Raw genomic sequence first — 23,622 nt, forward strand, 5'->3', positions numbered from 1 at the left:
TCATGGAGTGTGTGTTCCTGCCTTGTATGAGTGTGTACAACAAATGCATTCACACTACCCTCTGATAGGCCTAACTGCTTAGCCCAGCTGCCGCTAAATTGAGAGTAAGGTATTATACTACTTTATCCTCTGTAAAACCTTTGGTGACTTACTGGACTCTGTGCACACTATATCTCTTTTTGATATAGTATATACAGAGTCCACTTCCTACACTGGGTACCCTAAGTGTAACTGAGGAGCACTCTGCTGAGGCTGCTGCAACAAAAGTGCTGTGCATTCCCTAGTGGTTTGTCATTCAAGTATTCCAAGCACAAGAAGAGGAAAAAAAAAGGATTAAGAAAATGCATGCAGGATGTCACAATCAAGCATTTATTCCGGACTCTCCTAACACAGCAACCCTCACAGGTGCCATTTATTCAATATGAGAGAAAGCCCTGCAAACTGAAGTGCAGCACAAAAATAATCTGTAGGATGATGTGCGGGTCCAAAGCCAGGACCATCCTGAGCCATCTCTTCATGAGTGATGAAGGGAGCAAAGGTTCAACTCTGAGACAAGGACATGATACAGGAAAGTAGGATGCCTGAAAGCACCCAAGACCAAAGCTTTTGTTTAGGACAACGGCAGGCCTTCAAGTAAGCTGAATGAATAAACCCAATAATGTAGCTGTGCTACGCACTTTCAGCATTTAAAACAATAATAATTTTTTGGTTGCAGTCAATTATGATTTTACAAGTATAAAAGATAAAGAATCTGGAATTGAATCTGATTAAAAGGAAAAACATGTTCTGCATTAGATTCATTTTTCATTAAGAAAATGCAAATACTTTAGACTTGGTTTCTGGAGAGTATTCCTTCTCACCTCCGTGACAATAGCCTTGTGCTCTTTAATCCTCTTCATTTCTTCTTCACAGTTCACCGTGTAAGACTTGGACAGGGGCAGTGGCTTTCCATTTCTGCACAGCACTGTTCCGCACTTGCCTACGTTTGCAGAGGTCAGAGTGAAGCAGCCGCCAGGGTCCAGGGGGTCGTGCTTTATGTGGCAAAGCACTGCTGAGCCCCCGAGCTTCTGGCCCGCGGTGCCAAGCTTTCTGCAGAGACAAGTAAGGTTTCAACAGTGAGTTCTGCACAGCACCAACCATCAAAGGAACACAGGCGGCAAGGGAAGCAGGGGCCGCAGCACAACGAGGCAATAAAAGACGAACCAAGGACAAAGGGAGACAAAGGTAGGGGTGATGCAATGCACCATTAATGTGCAGCAGAGATGAAAAAATGATGAAGGTGAATCATTTCACCTTCCATATTTAAGGTATGGAAGGTGAATCATTTCATTCAAAATCTTTAGTTTTCCCCAAGCCTTCCAATCTTACACCATGCTGGTATATGCAAGCCTTTTATTAACATGGTGCAAGGTGAGCAGGTTGTAAATATTAACAAAACCCCAAGGTGACATTTTTGGACATGACTGACACCACCCATGTTACAGTGATATGAAGAAAAAAAAACATTTTCCTGTCTGAGAAAAGCTATCTTGAAGATGCCAATTACATCATGTGCTACGGACAGTATTTTGTATCACCTAGTGTACTTGGCATGACCAAGACCACTTTTTATCACACAGGAAATGTTCACTAAAAACAGCAAGCTGAATATCCTGTAATACAACACAATGATTTTACAGCAACGTTTTGCAATGCTACACTAACGTCTGTGTTTATTTATATTTACCTAAATTTAACTATTTAACTAACAGCAAGGATCAAGTTAGAAAGATTCTGACTATTCAAAGGCATGCCATGCTTAAAGACTAGGGGGCAGATTTACGTTCCCTGGCGCATCCCTGCAAATCAGCAAGGATGCGCCAGGGAAGATGCGTCACGCAAGTTTGCCCTTGCGCCACCGCTGATGCGCTGCATTTACAATACGGTGCATCGTGGCGCAAGGATAAGCAGATGCGTGACGCATCTGCCGGTGTAATGTTGGCGCAGTGCTGACGTTGTGTCGCAAGCACGACGTAACTCCCGAACTGTTCCAACCTGCCCTATCCCTAACATGGTATGTCACACCTTACGCCTGCTTGAAGCAAGAGTAAGGATTTGACGCACCAGCGACGGAAAAGTGACTGCGTGAAATCTTGTAGATTTCACTGCGTCACTTTCCTGAGGCGTTCCTGCGCCGGAACGCCCCCTCCCCCCCTGCGCTGGAACGCCCACATGAAACCTGATGCAGGTTTCACGTGGCGCAGGGCTTTACAATGGGACGCATCTCCCTAGATGCGTCAAGTTGTAAATGGGGCGCAACGTGGCGCATGGTTTACGCCGCCGCTGCGTCACAAAAGTGACGCAATGGCAGCGCAAAAGTGGCGCAAGGGCATTGTAAATCTGCCCCTAGCTATTAAGAAGGATGTTAGATTTATAAACGGGTTTTCTAGTCTTCCCAATGAGTGAAATCACACTATATATTGAGAATAGTTCACAGATATGGCATCTTTTCCGTTAATATTGGTTTATAAACCACAGCTGTTTGTGCAAGGACAGTAGCCAAATATGTCATATATACATATCTGTTTATTAGGTTAGTTATCTATCTTAAATGAAAATGTACAGCCCCTAAACTAGCAGATGGAATGTGTCAAATGTTTTTCAAACCACCACTTGAAGCCTTTGTTCGCTTCCATTTTGAATGAGGTCACAGGAGAGTCCTACTTTTGAACTGAGTGGTCAAACATTGGAATATCAATCTGAGTAGGTGCAATACTAAGAACGTCATACAGGTTACTTATTCTGCATAAGACTAGCAACTTCAAATGAGGAGTCGCTGGCCATGCTGCTAACGTGGAGGGAGGGCAGTAAGTGATCTGGCTTGAAGGCTGCTTAGGATGGTCACCTCTGCATCACGAGGAAGGTGTTGGTCATGTATTCCTCCTCATTCTTGGTCTTCTGCAGCTCGTCGGCCAGGATGTCGCTCATGGTGCACTGGAGGAGATGGGGCACTTCCACATTGCGGTCACCATCAAAGACGCCATACAGCGCCTCCCGGTTGTCACAGAAGTTGTTAGCAGACAGGGCGGCCACACACAGCCTGAGGGAACAGAATACAGACACAAAAGGCAGCAGTGTTAACGAGAGAGATTTTGTCAAGCAGAGGGGGCGAATTTTCTTTCCCACGACAACAACCACCAAGTCAAGTGAATCTGTTCCGGCCACATGAAGGGAGGGCACGTTTAATCACCATCTATTTCGTTCAGTGGATTGCTTCCCTTTAAACTACATCAGTTCCCATGATCAGAATCACATCCTTCATCGCAAGTGGCCACTGTGCCCCATGAGAGTTCTTTCAAACATCTAAATTTCCGGAACCGAGATAAGCAGTATATCACAGCAAAATAAATGAGCTAGCCTCGTGGTTTAAGATAAAGGCACCATGATGCTAACGGTTACCCCTTCTGTCCGAAAAACAGACTGGAATTCATAAATGACTTTTCACATATACTTACTGATGGCACAACCAACCCCCTGCAATGCTTACGTTTGGTAAACCACCCCCGTTTATAATGTTTCCTGTACTTGCACATTTGTCATGTCCTTTGTGCACAGACATGAAAAACAGGACTGGACTGTTGGAACCTCCAAAGTGATCTTGCTACACATTAACATATACTTTGTGGCTGATTAAGTGACCTTTCTTTATACAACAGGTCTAGCATTTGCCAATGATTCATTGAAATTCAGACCACGCAAATCACAATGTAAATGGGCTGCGAAACGTTACCACCACTTCCTCTGTTACTTTATAATACAATAAAAATAATCTGACGATTCTCAAGGTCGTGAGGACCTCAACTTGTGCGCTTTTCCTTGCTCCCGTGTTAGCACGGTTCCATGTTAGCACGGTTTCTCTAGGAGGTTACAACACGGTTAAGTCTAAACATCAGTGATGGAATTTAACACAAAAAAGATGTTAAAAACATTCATATGCATTCTTCAAAGTTAACCCTTAACTGTCCCACTTATTCAACTAACGTGCACAAGGGAAACAGTCACAGAGGGAAACAAAGCATCACCTGCCATAGACTTTCCCTTGCAGGGTCTCGCCCTCCTGCAAACCTCGTTCCCACACAAAAAATATGAATTAACAGGGATCCAAGAAGGCATGAATCTATGATGAGAGATGCCATGCCAGCACTCCAAAAAATAGGCCTCGTACTACTGGGTTCAACTAGAGTCTAGACGAAGCACATTTCTTAAACGTACACCAAAACATAACCTGTTTTTCTAGTTGGAGACGACAGCATCTGAAATGCTCTGTAAACTCTGCAAGGACATGAGAGCTAACTGCATAGTTGCAGGAGGCTCCTGACCTGTGCTTACAATAAAGCCCAGGGAAATTCCCACGGCGCACCCAAGTTCAACAGTGCACTTAGAGCTTTGAGATTCACACGCGAGTAGGCTGTACACCCATTTGTTTGCATACACTTTGTTTTGATTTCCAGAAAACAAAATGCCGTTTTGGGGCCTTTCTGATGTCACCAAGAGAAAAACAAATTAGGCAAATTTGAAATCTAGATGTACGGAAATGCAGTAATGTGTCAATGGATTGCACGCCCCCCCGGAAACAAACTCGGAGATCGAGGAAAAACAATAAGCAAATTAAGGAATGGATTATGTTACTTACCCTGTAAGCATCGAGTCTTGGCATGCAGTGCTATAGATTTTCATGCTGTGCATAATTCAGCCATCTAGTGTTGGGCTCGGATGATAACACATTGTTTTTCCTCCAAGAAGTCGTCATTCTTGTCACTAGATTGAATGACTCGTCCCTTCGGTGATAGTTTGCATGGGCATTGACACCAACTTTAGATTGTTTTGCCGCAAGTGGGTGAGAATGGAGTCATTGAGTATTAGTAATGTGATGTTCATGCAATTAATCTGAATTAGTGTAAATAAACTTCGACCCACACAGGTTTCTGGGGAGGAGGGAGGGTGTATGTTAATCTACAGCACTACCTGCCAAGAACATATACTTTCAGGGTAAGTAACATAATCCGTTCATTGCATGTGTGCTGTAGCAAACATATGCTGTGCATTGACTGTAAAGCCGACCCTCTCCCAAAGCTGTGGTTATCCAGTGGGGTTAGCAGTTGTTTGAAAAAGATTCCTTAGTACTGCTTGTCCAACATTGGCCTGTTGACGTGCAATTACATCAACACAATAATGTTTTGTGAAGGTGTGTGGTGTGGACCATGTTGCAGCTTTGCAAATGTCAGCAAAGGGAATATTGCCTAAAAATGCCATAGAAACCCCAATTTTACGAGTAGAGTGAGCTGTAGGGGTTACAGGTAAAAGTCTTTTATCTTTAGCGTAACAAGTTACAATACATTTTACTATCCATCTTGAAATTCCACTCTTTGAGATCGGCTTTCCAGTGTGAGGAGGTGAAAATGCAATAAATATTTGCTTAGTTTTCCTAAAAGTCTTAGTTCTGTCAATGCAGCACATTAAAGCTCGTTTAACATCCAGTATATGTAAGGCTCTTTCTGCAACAGACTGTGGTTGTGGAAAGAAAACTGGTAATTCAATTGACTGACTTGAAAAGGAGAAACTAATTTAGGTAGAAACTTTGGATTTGTTCGAAGGACTAATATTTTCTCTGTGTAGTTGGAAAAATGGTTCTTCTAAAGTTAGTGCCTGGATCTCACTAGCACACCAAAGTGAAGTGATAGCTACTAAAAATGCAACCTTCCAAGATAAATATTGCATTTGGCAGGAATATAGTGCTTTAAACGAAGGTCCCATGACTCTTGTGAGTATAATATTAAGATTCTATGTTGGTGAAGGTGGAACCCTAGGTGGAATGACTCAAGTCCTTCCATGAAAGCCTTAATCACAGGTCATATGAATAAAGATAAGTGTTGGCCATTTTGTAAGTAAGCTGCAATGGCTGCTAGGTGTAAGCGTATTGAAGTATATACAAGACCAGAATTTTGGAGATGCAACAAATACAAAAGGATTGTTTGTACTTGTGTACGTAGAGAGTTAACCTTTTCCTACTGGAAGTATAGAACAAATATTTTCCATTTGTCAGCATAGCATTGTCTGGTTGTATGTTTACGAGCTTGTTGAAGAATATCCATACATTTTTTAGGTAAATTTAAGTATCTAAATTCTAAGACTTCAGGAGCCAAATTGTGTGGTACCAGAGAGAGTTCCGATAGTGTGGTGAACCATGGTTGACCCACTCATTTTGGAGCTACTAGAACTAGGGTACTGGAGGTCTACCACTAATGGAAGTAGTGGGAGAGGTGGGAAAGAGTAAGTAAATATCCTTGACCAGTTCATCCATAGGGCACTGGCTTTAGATAGGTGTGGGAACCTGGATGTGAACTTTGGGCATTTTGCGGTTTCTGGGGTTGCAAATAGGCCTATCTGTGGGTACATCCATCTCTGAACGAACGGTAGGAGAACTTTGGGTTGAAGTTTCGGTTTGTGCACTTGCTGCTGCATCCTGCTGAGCAGGTCTGCAATTTGAATGCTTGTGCCAGGTACATGTTCTGCCAGAATCTGAATGTTGTGATGTATTGCTAAGCGCCAAATGGTTTGGCTAAGCAATATAACTGCAGAGTGGGTCCCCCCGTTTTTGCAGATAGTACATTGTTGTCATATTATCTGTTCGTATTAGAACAACTTTGTGCTGTATGTGAGGCAGGAACGCTTTCAATGCTAGATAAACAGCTAGAAGCTCTAGGTAACTGATATGTGGGCTTCTGTGTTGGGAGTCTCATACATCCTGAATTGTTAGATCCTGAAAGTGAGCTTTCCAATCTGTCAGGGAAACATCTGCTGTAAGAATGACCTGGGGAACTGGGTCTAGTAACCGCTGCCCTTTGGATAGATTTTGTGCATTCCACCACTGCTGAGAGCGATGTGTCCGGCTGTCTATCAACACTAGATCGTGTAGTTGACGCTGTGACTGTGTCCACTGACGTGAGAGGCACTCTTGTAGCAATCTCATATGTAATTGGGCATGTGGATTTATTGATATGCAGGATGCCATATTGCCTAAAAGTTTCAGGACCAATTTGACTTTTACTTCGGAGTGAGGTTAAAGGTGTTGGATTAGTGATATAATGTTCTGTCTGTATTTGGGCATGCTAGTCCCAAATGAGCTTTGAGTATAGCTCCTCAATATGGCTGTACTTGATATGGTTGAAGGTAGGATTGTTGTAGATTGATGGTAACCCTAGTTGATGTAATAGGGTGAGAGTTTGCGGTTTGCATTGTTGGGAGCTGTTTATCTTCATCAACCAATCGTCCAGGTAAGGAAACACATGTACATGTTACCTGTGTAGATGTGCTGAGACTACTGCTAGGCATTTTGTGAATACCTTTGGTGAGGTGGTGACTCCAAAGGGAAAGACTCTGAATAGATAATGTTTCCCTTGGAAGAGAAACCGTTGATATTGTCTGTGTGATGGGCGTATGGGTATGTAGAAATAGGCATCTTTCAGATACAGAGCCGCCATGAAGTTGCCTTATGTAGCAGTGGAATCAACTCTGGAGAGTGACCAGGTGGAAGTGTTCTTACAGGATATAATGATTGTTCTCAGATCCAGAATGGGTTGAAGTGAGCAGTTTGCTCTGGGAATAAGGAAGTATAGTGAGTATACCCCTGTTCCATAATATGGTCTTTGAACTTGTTCTATAGCTCCTTTGAGTAATAGAGCTGATAACTCTTGTGGTAGTAGAGATTGATGCAGAAAGGATAGTTTATGCTTGCGAGGTGGAATTATTTGGAGGAGTTGTGATAAGCTCCACACAATAACCATGTTTTATAATGTTCAACACCAACTAATCTGAAGTAATGTTTGTCCATGCCGCTAAAAGGTTTTAAAGACGTCCCCGGGCAGGTGTTAAATGGTCGGGGGGAATGATAAGAAAGTAATTTCTTGGAGTTTGTATTTGGAGTTCGGGTATTTCTGTAACCGCAAAGTTTGCAGTTATTTCCCCTGAAAGATCCTCTATAAAAAGGTTTTACCAGTGGTGGATTGAGCTTGATTTTTATAGGCAGAACCTGAGATGTCAGTGGAGGAAGATTTAGCACCCGGTTTGTAATTGGGCCTACAAAAGGACCCCCGAAATGTGGAAGTTTGTAAGGTCCCCGTTGATTTGGCAATCTGGATCCTTTTTCATTTTCACAAGCGCTGCGTCCCTCTGAGGACCAAAGAGGTGCTCTTTGTCAAAGGGGAGATTGAGATTTGTTTGTTGCACTTCTGGTTTGAATCCTAAAATAAGCAGTTAAGTGTGTCACTCTTGGTCTAATTATTTGTGCCTTGACAGGGTCTTTAACATTTTTATCTCCATGATGTAACATTCCTTTAAGGACTGGTAAATGTTATGACCCCACTTTGAGCAGTGTATAATGTTTCAAAAAGTAAGTCATCTTCCACTGGGTCTTTATGTAAAGGCACAATACGAAAAGCTACAGCTCTGGCTATTAGATCCTGATAGGTAGAGGCATCATCTGGTGGTGATGGATGCCTGGGGTAAAGGTCTGGGTCTGGATTTCCTTGTGGGTCTATGTCATATAGATCCCAAGCATCCCCAAGATGTGTGTCCTTTGGCATATCATCCTTTCAACTATAGGTGAATGAGGAGATATGTGGCCAAAACTCAGAATATTGTGGTGAATCAGGAGGTAGAGTGGCTGGTGGTGGTTCTGGTGAGGAAGGTACGGGAATATGCAAAGGGCTACTAGCAATGTCCTTTTTCTACTTTCTAGGAGCTTGTAGAGGAACGTCTGCATCCTGTTCGAAGGTGAATGTCTTTTGGATGATTTAGGTTGAAGAATTATCTTCTTGGCTCAGGGTTGAATTTGCAGCGTTTTCTGTTTCAGATTGAGCCTTTCCCTGCATATTATTGAGGATTAGTTTGGGTGGAGTTCTTGGTTCGAGCGTGAAGCATTCCGGAGCCGAAGAAAGTTTGTTTTGGTGTGGCAGCATGGTCAGTACAAAACCACCATGAGCCTGGTCTTTTCGGAACCGAGGTGGATGTTTGGTGAACTGTCAAATCAGACTTGGAGAAGAGGAGGCCAAAATTTGGTGCTGAGCCCGAGAGCAGGGCATCCGAATATTTATGTCTGTGCATGCCATGGCATTTTTGCAGTGGCGGACCAGACTGTTTCTAATGGAACTGATTTTTTAGTTTTGGGATTGGGGACAGTTGTACTCACAGTCTGATGTTTCTGAGCCCAATCGAGACTGGTTGAATACTGTTCTATGTCAGAACCAGAATCAGAATCATGGATGGATAAGGATTCCTTTAGAGCTGCTGAGGCGTCCTCTTCTTCCTCCTTGTTGACTGAAGATGTTTGGTGAGTTGTCTGGCTGTCCACGCAGCATTTCTTGGCATCAGGCGCCTTGGTCTCGGAGTGTCTTTTAGGACCAATTGATCTGCAAGCCTCAAGTTTTCCTCTCAATGATTGGGGGTAGAGGCATAAATTGCAGTATAGTAACGCGATCGAGAAAATACAGTTGATTTGAACTCCTTGTTAGCAAACCGAAGGAAGCTGGAGAGAATCTCAAACTGGGGCGCGAAAGATTACATCTGAACCAGTCAGCGGGAAAAAAACAAGTCTAAAGATGAAGTTAATGCCCATGCGCGCTATCACCAAAGAGAGGAGTCCCACATTCTCATGACTCGAACAACTTCTTTGAAGAAAAACAACTTGCAATTATCCAAACCCAACACTAGATGATGGACTTATGCACAGCATGTGTATCTACAGCTCAAATGCCTCCAACATTTTGTTACCCAATATTAATGGTTCTTCTGCACTGAAATCCTGTTCCAAGAGGATCACCAACAGATGGCAATAATCTAACGGACTGTGAATCTAAAACAATGCTCATCTTAGAGTACTAAAGAAGCGCACACTTTTGGCTGCTACAAACGGCACTACCCAAACGTGTGGATGTCATGGCCGTCTCTAGAAACACTCTTTTCTCTACAATAGTGCTAAGGAATGAAGTTTCATCGGTATTTGCTTGACTTCAAAAACTCATCTACTCTCCATAACACAAGCTAGATCGGCATTTACTAATTGTACATTTATAAACACTGGAGTCTCAGAGGCACTGCTTACAAGTGCACAGAACCAGAGGGAGTGACAAATTTGAGAGGAAAAGCGATTTGTGCTAGCACTACAGCAGACAATGGCTCAAAGACCTATGCTAAGGAAGTTCACTGAAACAACAGAGTTAATTTTTGCCTTGAAAAAGTTAGTTCTCCTCTTACTGCAAACACAACGTATTACAAAAATGTCCAATTATCGTAAACCTCCCTAAAGAGATGTTCCAAGTATTTGAGGACTAAGGGGATATGAATTTTATCAGAGTTTTGGATATTATCCATGAATGAACTTGATGACTACCTTGGTTTCTTTGAGCAGCAGTAATGTGTTTGTTGGGTATCCTGTCAAGTCCTAGCAGCATTATTTTGCACATTCTTGAACGGTCAAGTGCATCAGTAAATTAAGGGCTTTGGCACCGTCTTATGTGTAGAGGCTGTTTTGCTTAACTCTACAAGTCTTCATATTGATGTTAATTACAATCCAATAAGGACTGTACCTGAAAGACACAAATATTTTGTTCTTTTAGGGATTCTAAATAGTCCAAAAGGGTGCATAGGTTACAGACCACCTTGACAAGCAAAGGTATGGTTTTATGATGTCCAATCACTGTAAGCGTACATGTTTAGGCATGGTAACCCTATCCCAAAAACGTGACCCTGGTATTCAATGAGTTAGAGTTTATTCTACTTCCTCTAGTTTTAACAAGACACGCAGAGACCAAACCCAAGTCCTCAGCACGTAAACCTTCTGTTTATATGCAAATGGGCATTTGAGTCAAGTATTATTAGAGTACATCTGTAAAGCCAGGCCCCTGCAAAGCAAGTCAAGTGTAGTAACTGCAAGTCCACTCACTTGTCTTCAGCATCCTTCCTCAACTTCATGTGCCAAATAGCATTCTTGAACTCACGCTTCCAAAACATTTGCTGCTCCCCCACTAACCAAACATGTGAAAGGTAAACATTATTGGCTCAGTCTACATCTGTAACTGTTTTGCAAGAACCACTTACCCTGTAATATTAGTTGTATAGCATGTATTTTGTTAAAACAGCAGATAAGGGAATATAAACAATGAATTTGGTGGGTAAATAAGATGGTGCTTATTTTAAGACATACCTTATATAAAGTTATTTACAGAGAAGCAGTTTAATAGTTTTTCCCTTTAGGGACAGCAGCATAAAAGTCAAGAACTGGTTTGCAAATAAAGAGAAAAATATGGAGTCCGAGAACAAGTTATCCACAAACACTCCATGTGGATTGTGTTGAATAAAAACAATAGGGTAGAGCAATAGGCGCTGCTACAGTGGTTAAGGTTCAGGTCATCAAGTTATTAATTTCTGGAGAAAATGTGAGGTTTTAAGTTTCTTATGGAATTTCAGGTGCTTAAGCTGACCTCAGTTCAGTGTATGATGGAAGTTGAACGCATTTCCTGGCATTTGGGCTTTTACACTGTAAGACTAACTTCTGGATTTTAAAATTTACGTGTAAATTGTACATTCAGTCCAAGAGAGGAGTGTTTATTTTGGTGCGCAGTGGACAAACAATTTGTTTTATGCTTACTGTAAAGATAATTTTATAGGCGATTATAAGGGAGCCTACTGGAGAGATCAGACAGCAAGCATAGCATGGTGATCTTACTTTGTTCAAGGACACATTTACCTGGCATATTGTAAACTTGTAGGTTGCATGTTTGCAAGATAGCCCATGTAGAAAAAAAAAACCATTGTCCTTCATCCAGATTACTAAAGTGAGTTAAACCAGGGCACATGATTTTAAGAACATCTCAGGATTAGAGTATGAGCATCTGCAGGCATTTCTACAGAAGACAGCCCTCTGACTCAAATAAGACTTCACCTTGCACAAGTCAAGGAAAAGGCCGATCGTGAAAGCCCATACCTGTACAACTCAATTTCTTCTACAGGAAAAATTTAAAATACAAGGTAATTAACAATTTACAGGGCCAACAAGGTATGTCACCATGTTGTTCAACATGAAATAAAATAGGCTTTCTCCTACTCTGCTCTCCAGATATAGTAATCAAACAGTCTTTTCCCAACACCTACAAGTTGAGAATAGTTGTGAATGTTGCATTTAAAACACACTAGAAAGTTAAAACATAGAGAAAAATAATCTGTTCAGTTTTCACTTTTCACACAGATAAAAGTTTGCACAATCATGTTACACCACAAAATCTGCCCCATGCTAGTAAACACTATTTGCAAAAAATCATTTTTGAGCTTATTTTCTACTTCACCCAATTTTCTTAACAAAGGTCACTTCAGTTTAAAGTTCTGTAGTGTTAAAGGCATTTACAGCGTTCCCCAAATTACATTAAGCAACAGAAATTGAGACCCCTCTGTAAAACAAAGCTAGCATCCGAGCACAAAAGAAACTCTACAATAAATCCCAAATATAGTCACAGCTGTGAATAGGTCCGAAATTAGTCTCAATTTGTGATATGTAATTGGAAGATGTGGATATAAGAAAATAGCAACATGTGATGTGAATATAAGCAGAACAATACCGCACCAGCAGTACACCAATGCTACATATACTAAGGTGATATGAACGATGAAAAACAAAATTGGCTGCAATACCAGGATATGCCTAGTCATCAATATCTGCTCAATGAGGACAAAAATACAATATGAAATAAGTGTGTGCATTCTTTTGAGAGATTTATCATTTACATGCTCCAAGGACAATAACAATCTACCGACTCAATGCTCGAAAGGAGGCCAACTCTAGCGGAACGACTGCAGTGAAGGAAAGAAATTTAAATCCCAACCTAACAGGCATTTTATCTAAATATGTAAGGACCACTGACACACAATTACCTCACTTTGACCTTAAACCTTCAAGGTTGCAGGCATTTCTTTTTCTTGAATCGGTTCTTGGCATAGTTGGGAGAGGAGAGGGTGTGGGGGTAGTTGTAGGTACTGTGGTGGATCGGTAGAGCTATGTATAGAACCTCAAGCTTTTGGAGCTGTTAAGACAGACTAATCCCTCATATCCCTCCAGGGATGAGACATTTCTAATGTTTGTTGGTTTGAACTTATTTATGAGTTTGTGTTTACTAAGGCTGTGGTGTTTCAGATCTCAAACTATTACTGTTAGGGTACATGATGGAGGGTGCTTAGATAAGGATTTTTGGGGGTGGGCAGATACCAGACCATAAATGTTTTATGAGTTGACTTCATCCGGTTAAAGGCAGGGCTGATTAGTGGCCAGTCCGGTTAGTAAAATGTCTACTCTATAGCACTCTGAAGTAAATCCCACATCATAGCAGGATATTGAGAAGAAGTGGTTACTTGGTGCGGACGTATACAGTATAAACACTAGAAAGCTTCCTTCATGCTAGTTTTTTCAATGAGAAACATGATGGCAGCAAAAAGCAAAGGTCTGCTGCAACTGCATCAGTTTGGAAATTAATATCAAAGACCTTTGGAGAAGGAGGGCCATTATCCAATTTACAAATTCAGCTACAAATACATTTCTCAATATAATTTATATGTATTTCAGAGTAGCTGTAGTTATTTTGATATTGAACGAGTTAATTGCCTTTGGTAATGCGCTTTCTGGTGGATCTTCAAACTAACAGATAATTCACCATTAGAATATTCCCCAGGCGCCAGACTGGATTCATAAACCTTTCATAGAAGTCCTCCCGCAAACCACCAGGTGGCACTGTGCGGCTTCACAGGCTTTGGACTGTGAGACAGGGGAGCCACAAGAAAGATCCCACTCTGCGCGCTGATGTCAGTTCCTTTCTTTCTGCGAGTTCAAATGAGGATCCGGATCTCTGCTCGCACGTTCTTTGGTCTTTGGAAGACCTCCAAAACAAAACCCAGTGTGCAAAGGAAAGATGTACCCTCCTTAAATTAGCGTTCAAACCATGCAATAACTGCAGGAAACAGATGTTGATAATTGACTAACACCAGATGTGTCTTTTGGTGTTGGATTTGGGACATGACTCCAAGTCGTGCCATGAATGCACCCTCATGCACCTGATTGAAGCTGTACATCCCAGAACCATTCATGGACTTCATGCAAGTCCCGCGCTCCAAAGTGAATGGACACTGCACACTTTACATAATGCGGACCCATGTGACAAATTCAGCCCAACGTCCTGAATACAGAGACTTGGTAGGGTGGCAGCAAGCAGCCAGTGTAACATCCACTACTTGTGATGGAAGAGCAAAAATCTGCACTGCTTCTGGGACAGTAAATCCTCCAAAAGAGGTAGCTAAAATGGAATACATTTATTCAGTCAAAGGCTCAGAATACCATAACCCAGTCTGGAGTGATTAGTAGGAGCTGTGGTAGGTCCTGCCTAATTTTCTTCAGGACCCATGGGTGCAGAGGCAAAAAGGCATACAGGAGGCCAAAGAGCCAGCAAAGACAGAACTTGTCTCCTAGACACCTTTGACATGGAAGTTCTACAGCAGTGCTTCCAAAATTTTAGAATCACAACCTAATTTTTATAACAAATTTTGCGACCCACTTCGTTTAATGGACATGAGGCGGGACGATTTTTCTTTATTGTAATAGTGGACATGCTTTCAAAATGCTTTGAAGTACCAAAATAACATACACTTTGATATGTTTTGCATTCCCCTCTAAGAGCAATTATTTGTAAATGTCACAACCTAGACTGCGCCCTTCAATATGTCTTTATGGAACTGTAGCTAAAATGTTGATCTGACCATAAAAGTGCCTGATGGTGAAGTGCACTGGAGCAAGAATACTTACCAGAGTTGGGTGCTGGCCAGTGGCATCTGTTAACTAAAAATGACATGGCTTCTGAAAGATCTTTATATTGATACCAGTTATATTAGCAAATCTGAAAAATCTCTTCAGCAGCAGAGTACAGGGTGAGGTCTCATATTGATGTTTGTGTTAAAATGAACTATTGGTGAACGTCATACAAAAGTAGGATGATTCTGTATGATCACGTATAGTGAGCACATTCTCTGTTCAAATGGCTTTAAATAGTTAAAAAAAATTAAAACAGCAGACAAAACTACAGGAAGGTACACCGGGGTCTTCCTTGTGAATACTTGCAATATGTTTGTTTTTAACTGGATTTAAGGATGTAGTTCAGCAGAGGTGCTGGAAAGATTTTCAGAGTGGGGTGCTGACATCATTGAAGTAATAGGGATTGTGAAAAATCCTAGCTTCACGCAAAGTCAAATAAATGTATTCAGCATGAGTGTGGTAAGGGTGTAGTATGTAATTGGTGGTGCATTTTGGCATACACTGTCTCAAATATATATTATATTGTGCTGTAGCACAGCCATTTGCACATTTTCCATTGAAATGGCTACTAAATTTGCACAAACAATTTTACTGATATAACTATGCAGTACACAAATGTGTGGAAATCTGGTTTCCATGAATATATGTGTCTCTTGATTTGTTCTGATCCTACTAAAATCTAGTCTTACATCACACTGCAGAATAACAAAAAAATGTGATTAATTTTTGGTTTCCTAAATGCTGATATATTTTAAAATGTGTCAACACAATAATAAACCTTGAGGATTTATTCAATTTCTGTTAATCAATTCAATAGTCACCGTAGTGAACTTAATTTAAAAAAAAAAACTCAGATACAGAACGAGAAATACAAAAAAGCCACAGTTCATTCTTTTGTATTGTTTTTATCTGAAATTAATCTTTTATCGAGTATTTTCATTGATATTTTAAAATGTGTGCAGTTCATTTTGAGGAGTGGGCTACTGGCTCCCGTCGTTACAGCTAGGACGCTCGCACATTGGGGTGGCTAGGAACATCGGCTGATGCTCTGTATGTTAGGGAACCTACCAAACGGAGCATCAACCGATGTCCTCTAGGTTCATCCAGAAGGTACACTATAGGTCTACATATATTATAGGATACTACAAGTCTAATATCTTAGGGTACTGTACTACACAGACACGCACCTACACCATCCCTACAAGAGTAGGTAGACCAGGATCTCCCGGTCCTGACGAAATGCCAAGATCCCATGGACTATAAAAGGTATGAACCATGTTGACCCCTCTCCCTTCCCATACAATAATTTCAGCTTGAGAGGCCTAGAATGTCCTTCTCTAGCTACGACTCTTTAGTCTTTTGTTTTTACTTTAGCATAGGAACCCAGCCAATAAAGAACCCTGTGGGATTCCTGTAGCTATTTTTTATCTTACATACACCATTTCTCCACTCCATTTCATACCACTACTAAACACACGCCCCCACACTCTTTTAATCTCACTTCGGCAAAAAGAAAAGACCTCTGGCAAAGAGCCCCCTCGCCGGGCCTGTTGGGCATTGCAGCGCCAGCCCAACAAGGAGCTGGCCAATGATGAAGCATGACACCTCTTGGGGTATGTGAGGGCCCTTTCTACTTTTTTCTCCTAAAGAAGCTACTCCCATTCCGTCCTTCTTTCTTTGACACCTGGAACACAATAAACCACTACCCCCATCCTCCCTTCTTGCTGCCGCCGTTAGGAACTGCATACCCTTGTTCTTTCAATTGATGCATTGGGGAGTGTATACTGGACCCGTGTTAAGCCCCAGTCCCTCTCTTTGTGGTTTGTTTCACCTACGTGGGTAATACATAACAGCCACATCTGCACTGCCCCTGGCACCAAGGTAACAATACGAGCAATAAGCCTCAGAAGTGCTATAAAATCTAGAACCTAAATATCAGCTTTAAATACATTTAGCAAATTGAACCATTTTGTCAAAACATCAGCACACGAGTTCTGAAAAGAGATCAATTTTCATCTCGTATACACGCTTTTCAATTTTGGTATAACTATATTTTTTCAAACAAGCAGAAGCTTCTAAATCAAGTCAATCTATATTTTCTGCCACACTTCATGTCCCTTACACCACTGTTGAATAATTTGGGCAGTTGCTTCAGAAAAAGTAAAAAAAAAAAAAAAAAAACAGTTTATTGTAAAATGCAGATAAGGACCTTTAAGCTCATCTGGTCTACAGCAGCCTAATCCTGGCACACACCCTATATCATCTCCAGCTGCAGGATAAACCAAAATTAGGCACGTTGTGACACAAGTAATGAAAAAACAGGCACCTACCTGATGCAGCAGTGTTTTGGAAATTGAACAAAATTAGTTAGAGAATCAACTAATTTGGAATATCCTGGCTTTGGATGAAAAAGGGGTCCCACAAAGTAACAGCCTTCATTTGTGAAAATTCATGCATGAGAAATTTAAACTTACTTATTTTTAATTCCTGAGGCTTCCGTGTAACCATGACTCCAAACTGCTGGGGCAACTGAAGAGTCGGTCGCAGAGAAACCTGTGGATGGCTGGTCAATCTTGAAGCAACGGATATTACTGTGGGGGCAAAATAATAAGAAACCCTCAAATATAGCTTATATATTAAAAGTAATGCCAAGTGTAGCTCTGCAAGTCTTAAAAACCTACAAAACGTTATCAATAAAGAGCTGATTCCCAAGTGTAGTAACACATAGGTTAGCTGGAGGCTAGTAGATCACATACAAGGAGAAAGGTTACACAAATGTACTTATTGCATGTACATTGGTTAAAGTGCACATACATATATGAGAAAGTGTACACGCATACACCAACAGAGGGGGGAAAAAAACAAAAAAGAATGAAAATGTAACAGGTTAAGAAAAGACGAGACATGACATAAAAAGCTTTACAAAGAAAAGGCATTCAATCGTTTCCTGGAAGCACTACTTGTATGTCGATCAACGAGATCAAATGAAAAAGACACCTTTTCTAAAGTTTGAAACATTACAGTAATGATGTGTCTGGTGCACAACGCTGAGCAGGGCTTTCCATAGTGAGATAGGAAGAAACTGAACAGGTATTTGATACTCCAGCCTAAAAGCACAAGGACACCAGAGCCCTAAGGACTATGAGACTTGGCAAAAGGTGACAACAGAATGTTTTGACAATACAACAGGTTTGTTTTCCAGGAAACTTCAATGCAGAGTTTCTACATTCACACACCCAACATGGAGAACCGTGTCTTCTCTTTCAGGGTTTCCAAAGCTAGATCCCCCGATCGAACTTAGGACCATCACAGATCACTTAAAAAAACTTCCCATTGTAGTTTTTACTTGAAAAAATCCTTCTACCACGAAATTCTCCTCTGTAACTCCATTATGTGTGTGCCCAGTTGTGAAGCATACTGCAAGAATTGCCTGTTGTCTTTAGAGATACCGGTAATTTCACTTCACAAATGCACTGCATTCACAAACCACAATATTTGGTGAAGATGCAAGTTCAGTAATATGAGTGTACACTGTTCTTCCTGTGCACCTCCCAGGATGTTTTCATATTTGAGGCAGTTTCTTTTTAGACTTTAACACTCGTGCAAAAAATTGTGGCTAAATTTACATTTGAGAGAAAAATGAGATGATGGCTGAAGTGCACTATTTCGTACACATTACTGAAAATTTGTCAACTGAACTTGGTTCAACGTACTGCAAAGTAATAACAAGAGGTCCATGGACAAAATATGTGGATCCTGAAATCTGCAGCCATGACTAAATCATCCTGCCCTGAGGCTCAGTAGGGTGTTTCCCCTCTGTTTGGGTACAGTAACAGATAACAGACCTGGCTGTGAGATATTAGCTTGTATGGCGCTATAGCTATTGTACACAAATTTGAAAATAAACAATAAAATGGGCCATTTTAAAAATATATGATTACTTCTCAGCTCTTGTCTCGTGTCCTGCTTCACACTCAGACCACTTGGGGACCGACCATGTGGCAAATACGCAGTGGTTATCTGAAGCACCATGTCAAATAGCCAAGCTACATTTGCATTCCAATCTGCAAGGCATCAATGAGGCAATCCGTGATGAGGAGGAGCCACAGGTTTATGGCCTCCAAGAATACCTTATTTCATATTTTAGAAAACCAAGAGCAACCCATATGTCCATGTGAACTCCGATTGGGAGTATGCCTTGAAATCACCCGGACAGACTGACGCGTAACTGACAGGCGCATCAAGAGGCACCCCAAGAATCGATTGGGAGTACTCACAGATTGCATCAATTACAACATCCAGGCCTACCAAAAAGAAGACCGCTATTCACGGATCTTCCAGGAGCCCGAGAATCGATCGGGAGTATACATAGATCTCATCAATTACAACATCCAAGCCTAGCAGAAGAAAGGCCGCTATCCATGAATCTTCCAGAATAAGAGGGAGTTCCAGGCAACACTGTTCCCCATGGAGAAACAATAGTTCTCTAGGATACATAAAGAAATACATGATTACCCTCTAACCTTGGTCCCCAGGTCATTACAGTCCTGATGAGACCTTCATATTACAAGTAGGGTTGAAACGTTGTAGACACCAAAGAAAGGACAGTCTCTTGGTGGAAATACCAGAAAACAATCTGGTGCCTTCTCTTCTGTTGTTAAATGAGCAATTAGACGTCCTTGTATATACCAATAACCCCTGTTAATTTTTGTAATGTTTTATAAGTCACTTTATTGTCACTTTTCCCGACATGTTTGGCTATGATTACTTTACTTGGGGCTCTTTATCGCCAATTTCTTAAACAACGATCACTGAAACAATACGCCTAGATATATAGATATACTTTTTCAGTATTTTTGTATGATAGCAAAAAATAAACTCAGTTTCGCTGAATTGAGTGTTATGCCCGCTATGATCAGGCTATAGAAGCTGTTCTTCAATTTGATTACGAAACATGTGTTGTGTTTTATAATGATAAAGCTTCTTGTTTTGATTAAATTCCACACAAAGTTTCTGTGACAATAAAAAACTGTCTTTATAAATGAGTTCCATGTGAACACTTATTATAAGTGAATGCTCTAAGAATACTTGGCAGTAGGAAATTGGCAACAATAGATCGAAAATCTGTAAGGGCACATTTTAATGGTAAAAGTATTAGCATTTTAATTTAAAACTCACTTGGCAGTAGCTAGACTGTCTACCATGACTGGCGTCAGAGGAAAGCTGAAAGTGTAACAGAGACTTTCAATCCCCAGGCACAGACCATGTGCGTGCATGTGTGCGTGTATATACATACACACATACATCTCGAAAAAGGGCATCTGTAGGAAAATCAGACCAGTAACTACACACTGATCTCTTTATTTGGCCAACCTATTTATCTTCGTCAGGCTCGGACTAAGGCAGAAAATAGGCCCAGGCACCAAAATAAAATTGGCCACCACTATCGAATTAGATAGCTAACAAAGTAGCCCACTTTTGCAAATCAGGGCAATTTTGAACACTTGGGCCTATCTATGCACATTTGTTAATCATATAATCAAGAGACTCACAGTTGGATCAGTAACTAGGCCCACTTACACAGCAAACATTGTAATGAAGGAAAAAATGTATACTTTTTATAAATTCCAGGCCAAGGATAACAAATACTGACTTTTTCAATGCAGTTTCTTGGCCAATCAGAAATAGAGAACTGACAATTACATATAGACTCTTTGCTTAAGCAGGTGCGGCTATGTTCCTACAGTCTCATTATTACTTTCCAAATATTCAGAGTGAGAATACTTATGATGCTGTTCACATGAATAGCAGTTGCAGATAGGGAGAGTGTTATGCATGACAGAGTCCCTTACGTACTCCTGAAAGACTGGTAGCCTTACAATAAGGACATTGAAAACAAAGACACACCTCTAAGCAGGAGAAACTTTATAGAAATTTGCATTTTTAGCCAAATTTACTTAAAGGAAAAAAAAAGTAAATCAAAAAAGTATTTTTTAATAAGGTTTCTGGCCGGTTCCTTGAGAGGGAGGTGTATTCCCACTGATCGATACCATTGGTCATGAAGTTGTTCGAAAAGGTGTTGATTTTCTCGTATGCGCCATCTGAGGATGAGCTCCGAAACGTTAGTACAGGTAGCCCACACTATCCCAAGGTGCCTATGAGAAGCCTGGTTTAGCAATAGAAGGCACGACAAACCCACTGGAAACTATCTACAGATGCTGCCCATTATCTGGAGATCCAGGGGCACACATACTCCGGCCGATGTATGCCTCAGACATTTTCTGGTGCAAAGATGAGGCCAGAAGGGAAATTCTGGGGAAAAGATTTGATCCTATGCTGCCTTCCAGCCAGCCAATCAATCAATTTAAGGAATGTCTGCCACCTACAGACTCCTTGCAGTGGGCTAATTTCTAAATAGGCTTCCTTTGTTTTCACTTAATCCTGGGATAAAAATCTATGACTGTCCTACAAAACTCCAAAGCAACATGTGCATTAGGCTCATGTTTGATCTGCATGCAGGAAGAGCGTGAACCAGCGGTCAATCTAAAGGTCTGTTATCATGATACCAAACAGAGCAGTTGTCTAGGTACATCTTTGTCTAATCTTGTATGAGGTCACCAAAAAGTGATTTTTTTGTAAAATGATCACAACCACCTGGCTACCCAAGGTCTCCAGGCTGGCCAATCAGGAAGTGTCTGAACGCTTTCCTTTATGCATCTCCATGGAGCTGACCATTTATAAACCGTCGCAAAGGAAAGGGAAACGGCGGTCTACATCTACTGGAAGACAAATGCTCATGTACTATTTCCATTGGCCTTGCGAGAGACGTTTACACAGCCATACAGGGCCTGGGGCATGCCTGTAGGTATATTAAGAACTAAATATGAGCATCAAATGGAGGAAGGCATAATTTGAGGTCATCTGAAACGAATGTTCAGGTTATTAATGGGGGCAGCGGCTTGAAAGCCTTATCTCTTTGGTAGATGAGATCAGATTATTTTCAGCAAAAACACTTGGACACAGATGTTATGAAATATGTTATGAAATATGTAAGAGACAGCCACCAACTTTATTACTTTGCAATCTGCAACATAATTTTGAACATTTTGTGAATTTGTGTGGTCCCCAATATTATTTATTCCTTCAGAATTTAGCCACATTGTTCCAAATACCCCACATTCATGTAACAAGCATGTGACCGTGGGGGACCAGGTGGTTTAAAAGACGATCTACATAGAGGTCTGCGAGTCTGACACACTCCCAAAGGTTTCTCAATACTCACTAAAGGGAAGTCATTGGGGTCTACTTAGCTGTAGTACAGTGCTCAGGCGACAGAGCCACAGGACCTATTCTTAAACAGTCAAACCTTCCCACACCAAAACTCATGTTACAGTCATCGACCCATCACCCATGCAAACAGATTTGCGTTTTACTCATGATGGTGGTCTTGTCCTGCAAAAGAATGGTTATCTTTCGGACTGAAGGAAAGCATAGTGTAATAGATTGCCAGCCCTTCATTTAACCTGCCCACAGAGAACACTGTGCCCCAAGGGCTAGAAAAACGAAGAGGAAAATGTTCTCACTTAAGCTGCTCAAGTGTCTTGTGATCCAAGGCGAGCCTGGGATTTCCAGTCAGGTCCAGTTCCTGCAGTTTCGGAGGCAGGTTCTCAGGTAGTGTGATCTCACTCAACTCGTTACAGCTTAGGTCGACGGTCTGCAGAAAAAAACAAGAACAAAGAGTCAAAAGGTGATAGCCTGAAACTGCATCAGCACCAAGCATCACTTGCTGGCCAACTGAGTAATGCACAGACGAATCAACCACATCCAGCGAGCTCTGCCATTATAACTCACTGAAAGGCTACAGCTTAAGTGAAATGTGAAATGCTCACATCCACAATCCATATCTTTGTTAAATGAATACAGGATATCCAATACTTCCCAGTGAAACAGACCTTTTAATCAGTTAACTCTATCATTGCTGGTTTGTCAACCACCTTCTCTGAAGAGCTTTCTAATTTGCTGTGCTTATCCATAGGCATCCTTGTGTAACTAATACTTTGCTTATGTCAGGCGACAGGGAGGTCTGCAAACACCAGATGGACGGGTTTGCTATCACCAGAATTTAATAACTATGTCCAAACTGAAACAATTTCTTAACAACAGTTTCTTGAAAAGTACTGGCCATTTACTGGATTTGTGGCCCAGGCTCCAGAATTTCACATCCAACATAGATAGGTCCCTGGGGCTTGCCTTGATGAGTGTTCCATTTGGAATGCAAGTTACGAATTGCGGCCCTAAACAAAACTTGTGAATTTCAGTGGATTTTTTTTTTTTTCATGACCACAACTTCACTTAAACAGTGTTTCTTTACCCGAATTTTAAACAGAACTAGATAACCAGCTCCTTGAAAAAGTAATAGAACAATGAAACAATGATCATGGGTATGTTTGAGGTCCAGCAGACCAAAAAATTACAATATGTCATGTCAGTGATAATAAATGTGACCCAATAACATGCTATTTAGAACGAATTTACTAATCAGTACGCCCATATGTATTACTACAGAGCAAAGGTCAAATTACATAGTATTACCAGAGTGCAGCAAAACTGACATGCAAAAAAGGTGCTAGCGGTCTCATGCATTGCATAGCACAATGATTTTACACAGGAAAACAACTCTCCTAATAGTGATGAGGCCTCTTCAATGGCATTTTACCTCACTGCAGTAATTCAGCCCCTTG

General features: G+C 41.1%; 1 protein-coding gene across 1 annotated transcript in view; it reads right to left on the bottom strand.

Annotated features, from left to right (window-relative positions):
- The window catches only part of PHLPP1 (PH domain and leucine rich repeat protein phosphatase 1), a 520,000-nt gene that overhangs the window by 24,670 nt on the left and 471,708 nt on the right, over window positions 1-23,622 (bottom strand). The window contains exons 13-16 of the mRNA XM_085606901.1: window positions 22,465-22,595; window positions 17,356-17,472; window positions 2,885-3,079; window positions 861-1,089 (exon numbers count right to left, since the gene is read on the bottom strand). Of these exons, the coding sequence (XP_085463027.1) occupies window positions 861-1,089; window positions 2,885-3,079; window positions 17,356-17,472; window positions 22,465-22,595 (672 nt within the window). The remainder of the gene's footprint in view (window positions 1-860; window positions 1,090-2,884; window positions 3,080-17,355; window positions 17,473-22,464; window positions 22,596-23,622) is intronic.

The sequence above is a fragment of the Triturus cristatus genome, chromosome 5_2 (genome assembly GCF_964204655.1).
Source record: "Triturus cristatus chromosome 5_2, aTriCri1.1, whole genome shotgun sequence".
Taxonomy (NCBI): domain Eukaryota; kingdom Metazoa; phylum Chordata; class Amphibia; order Caudata; family Salamandridae; genus Triturus; species Triturus cristatus.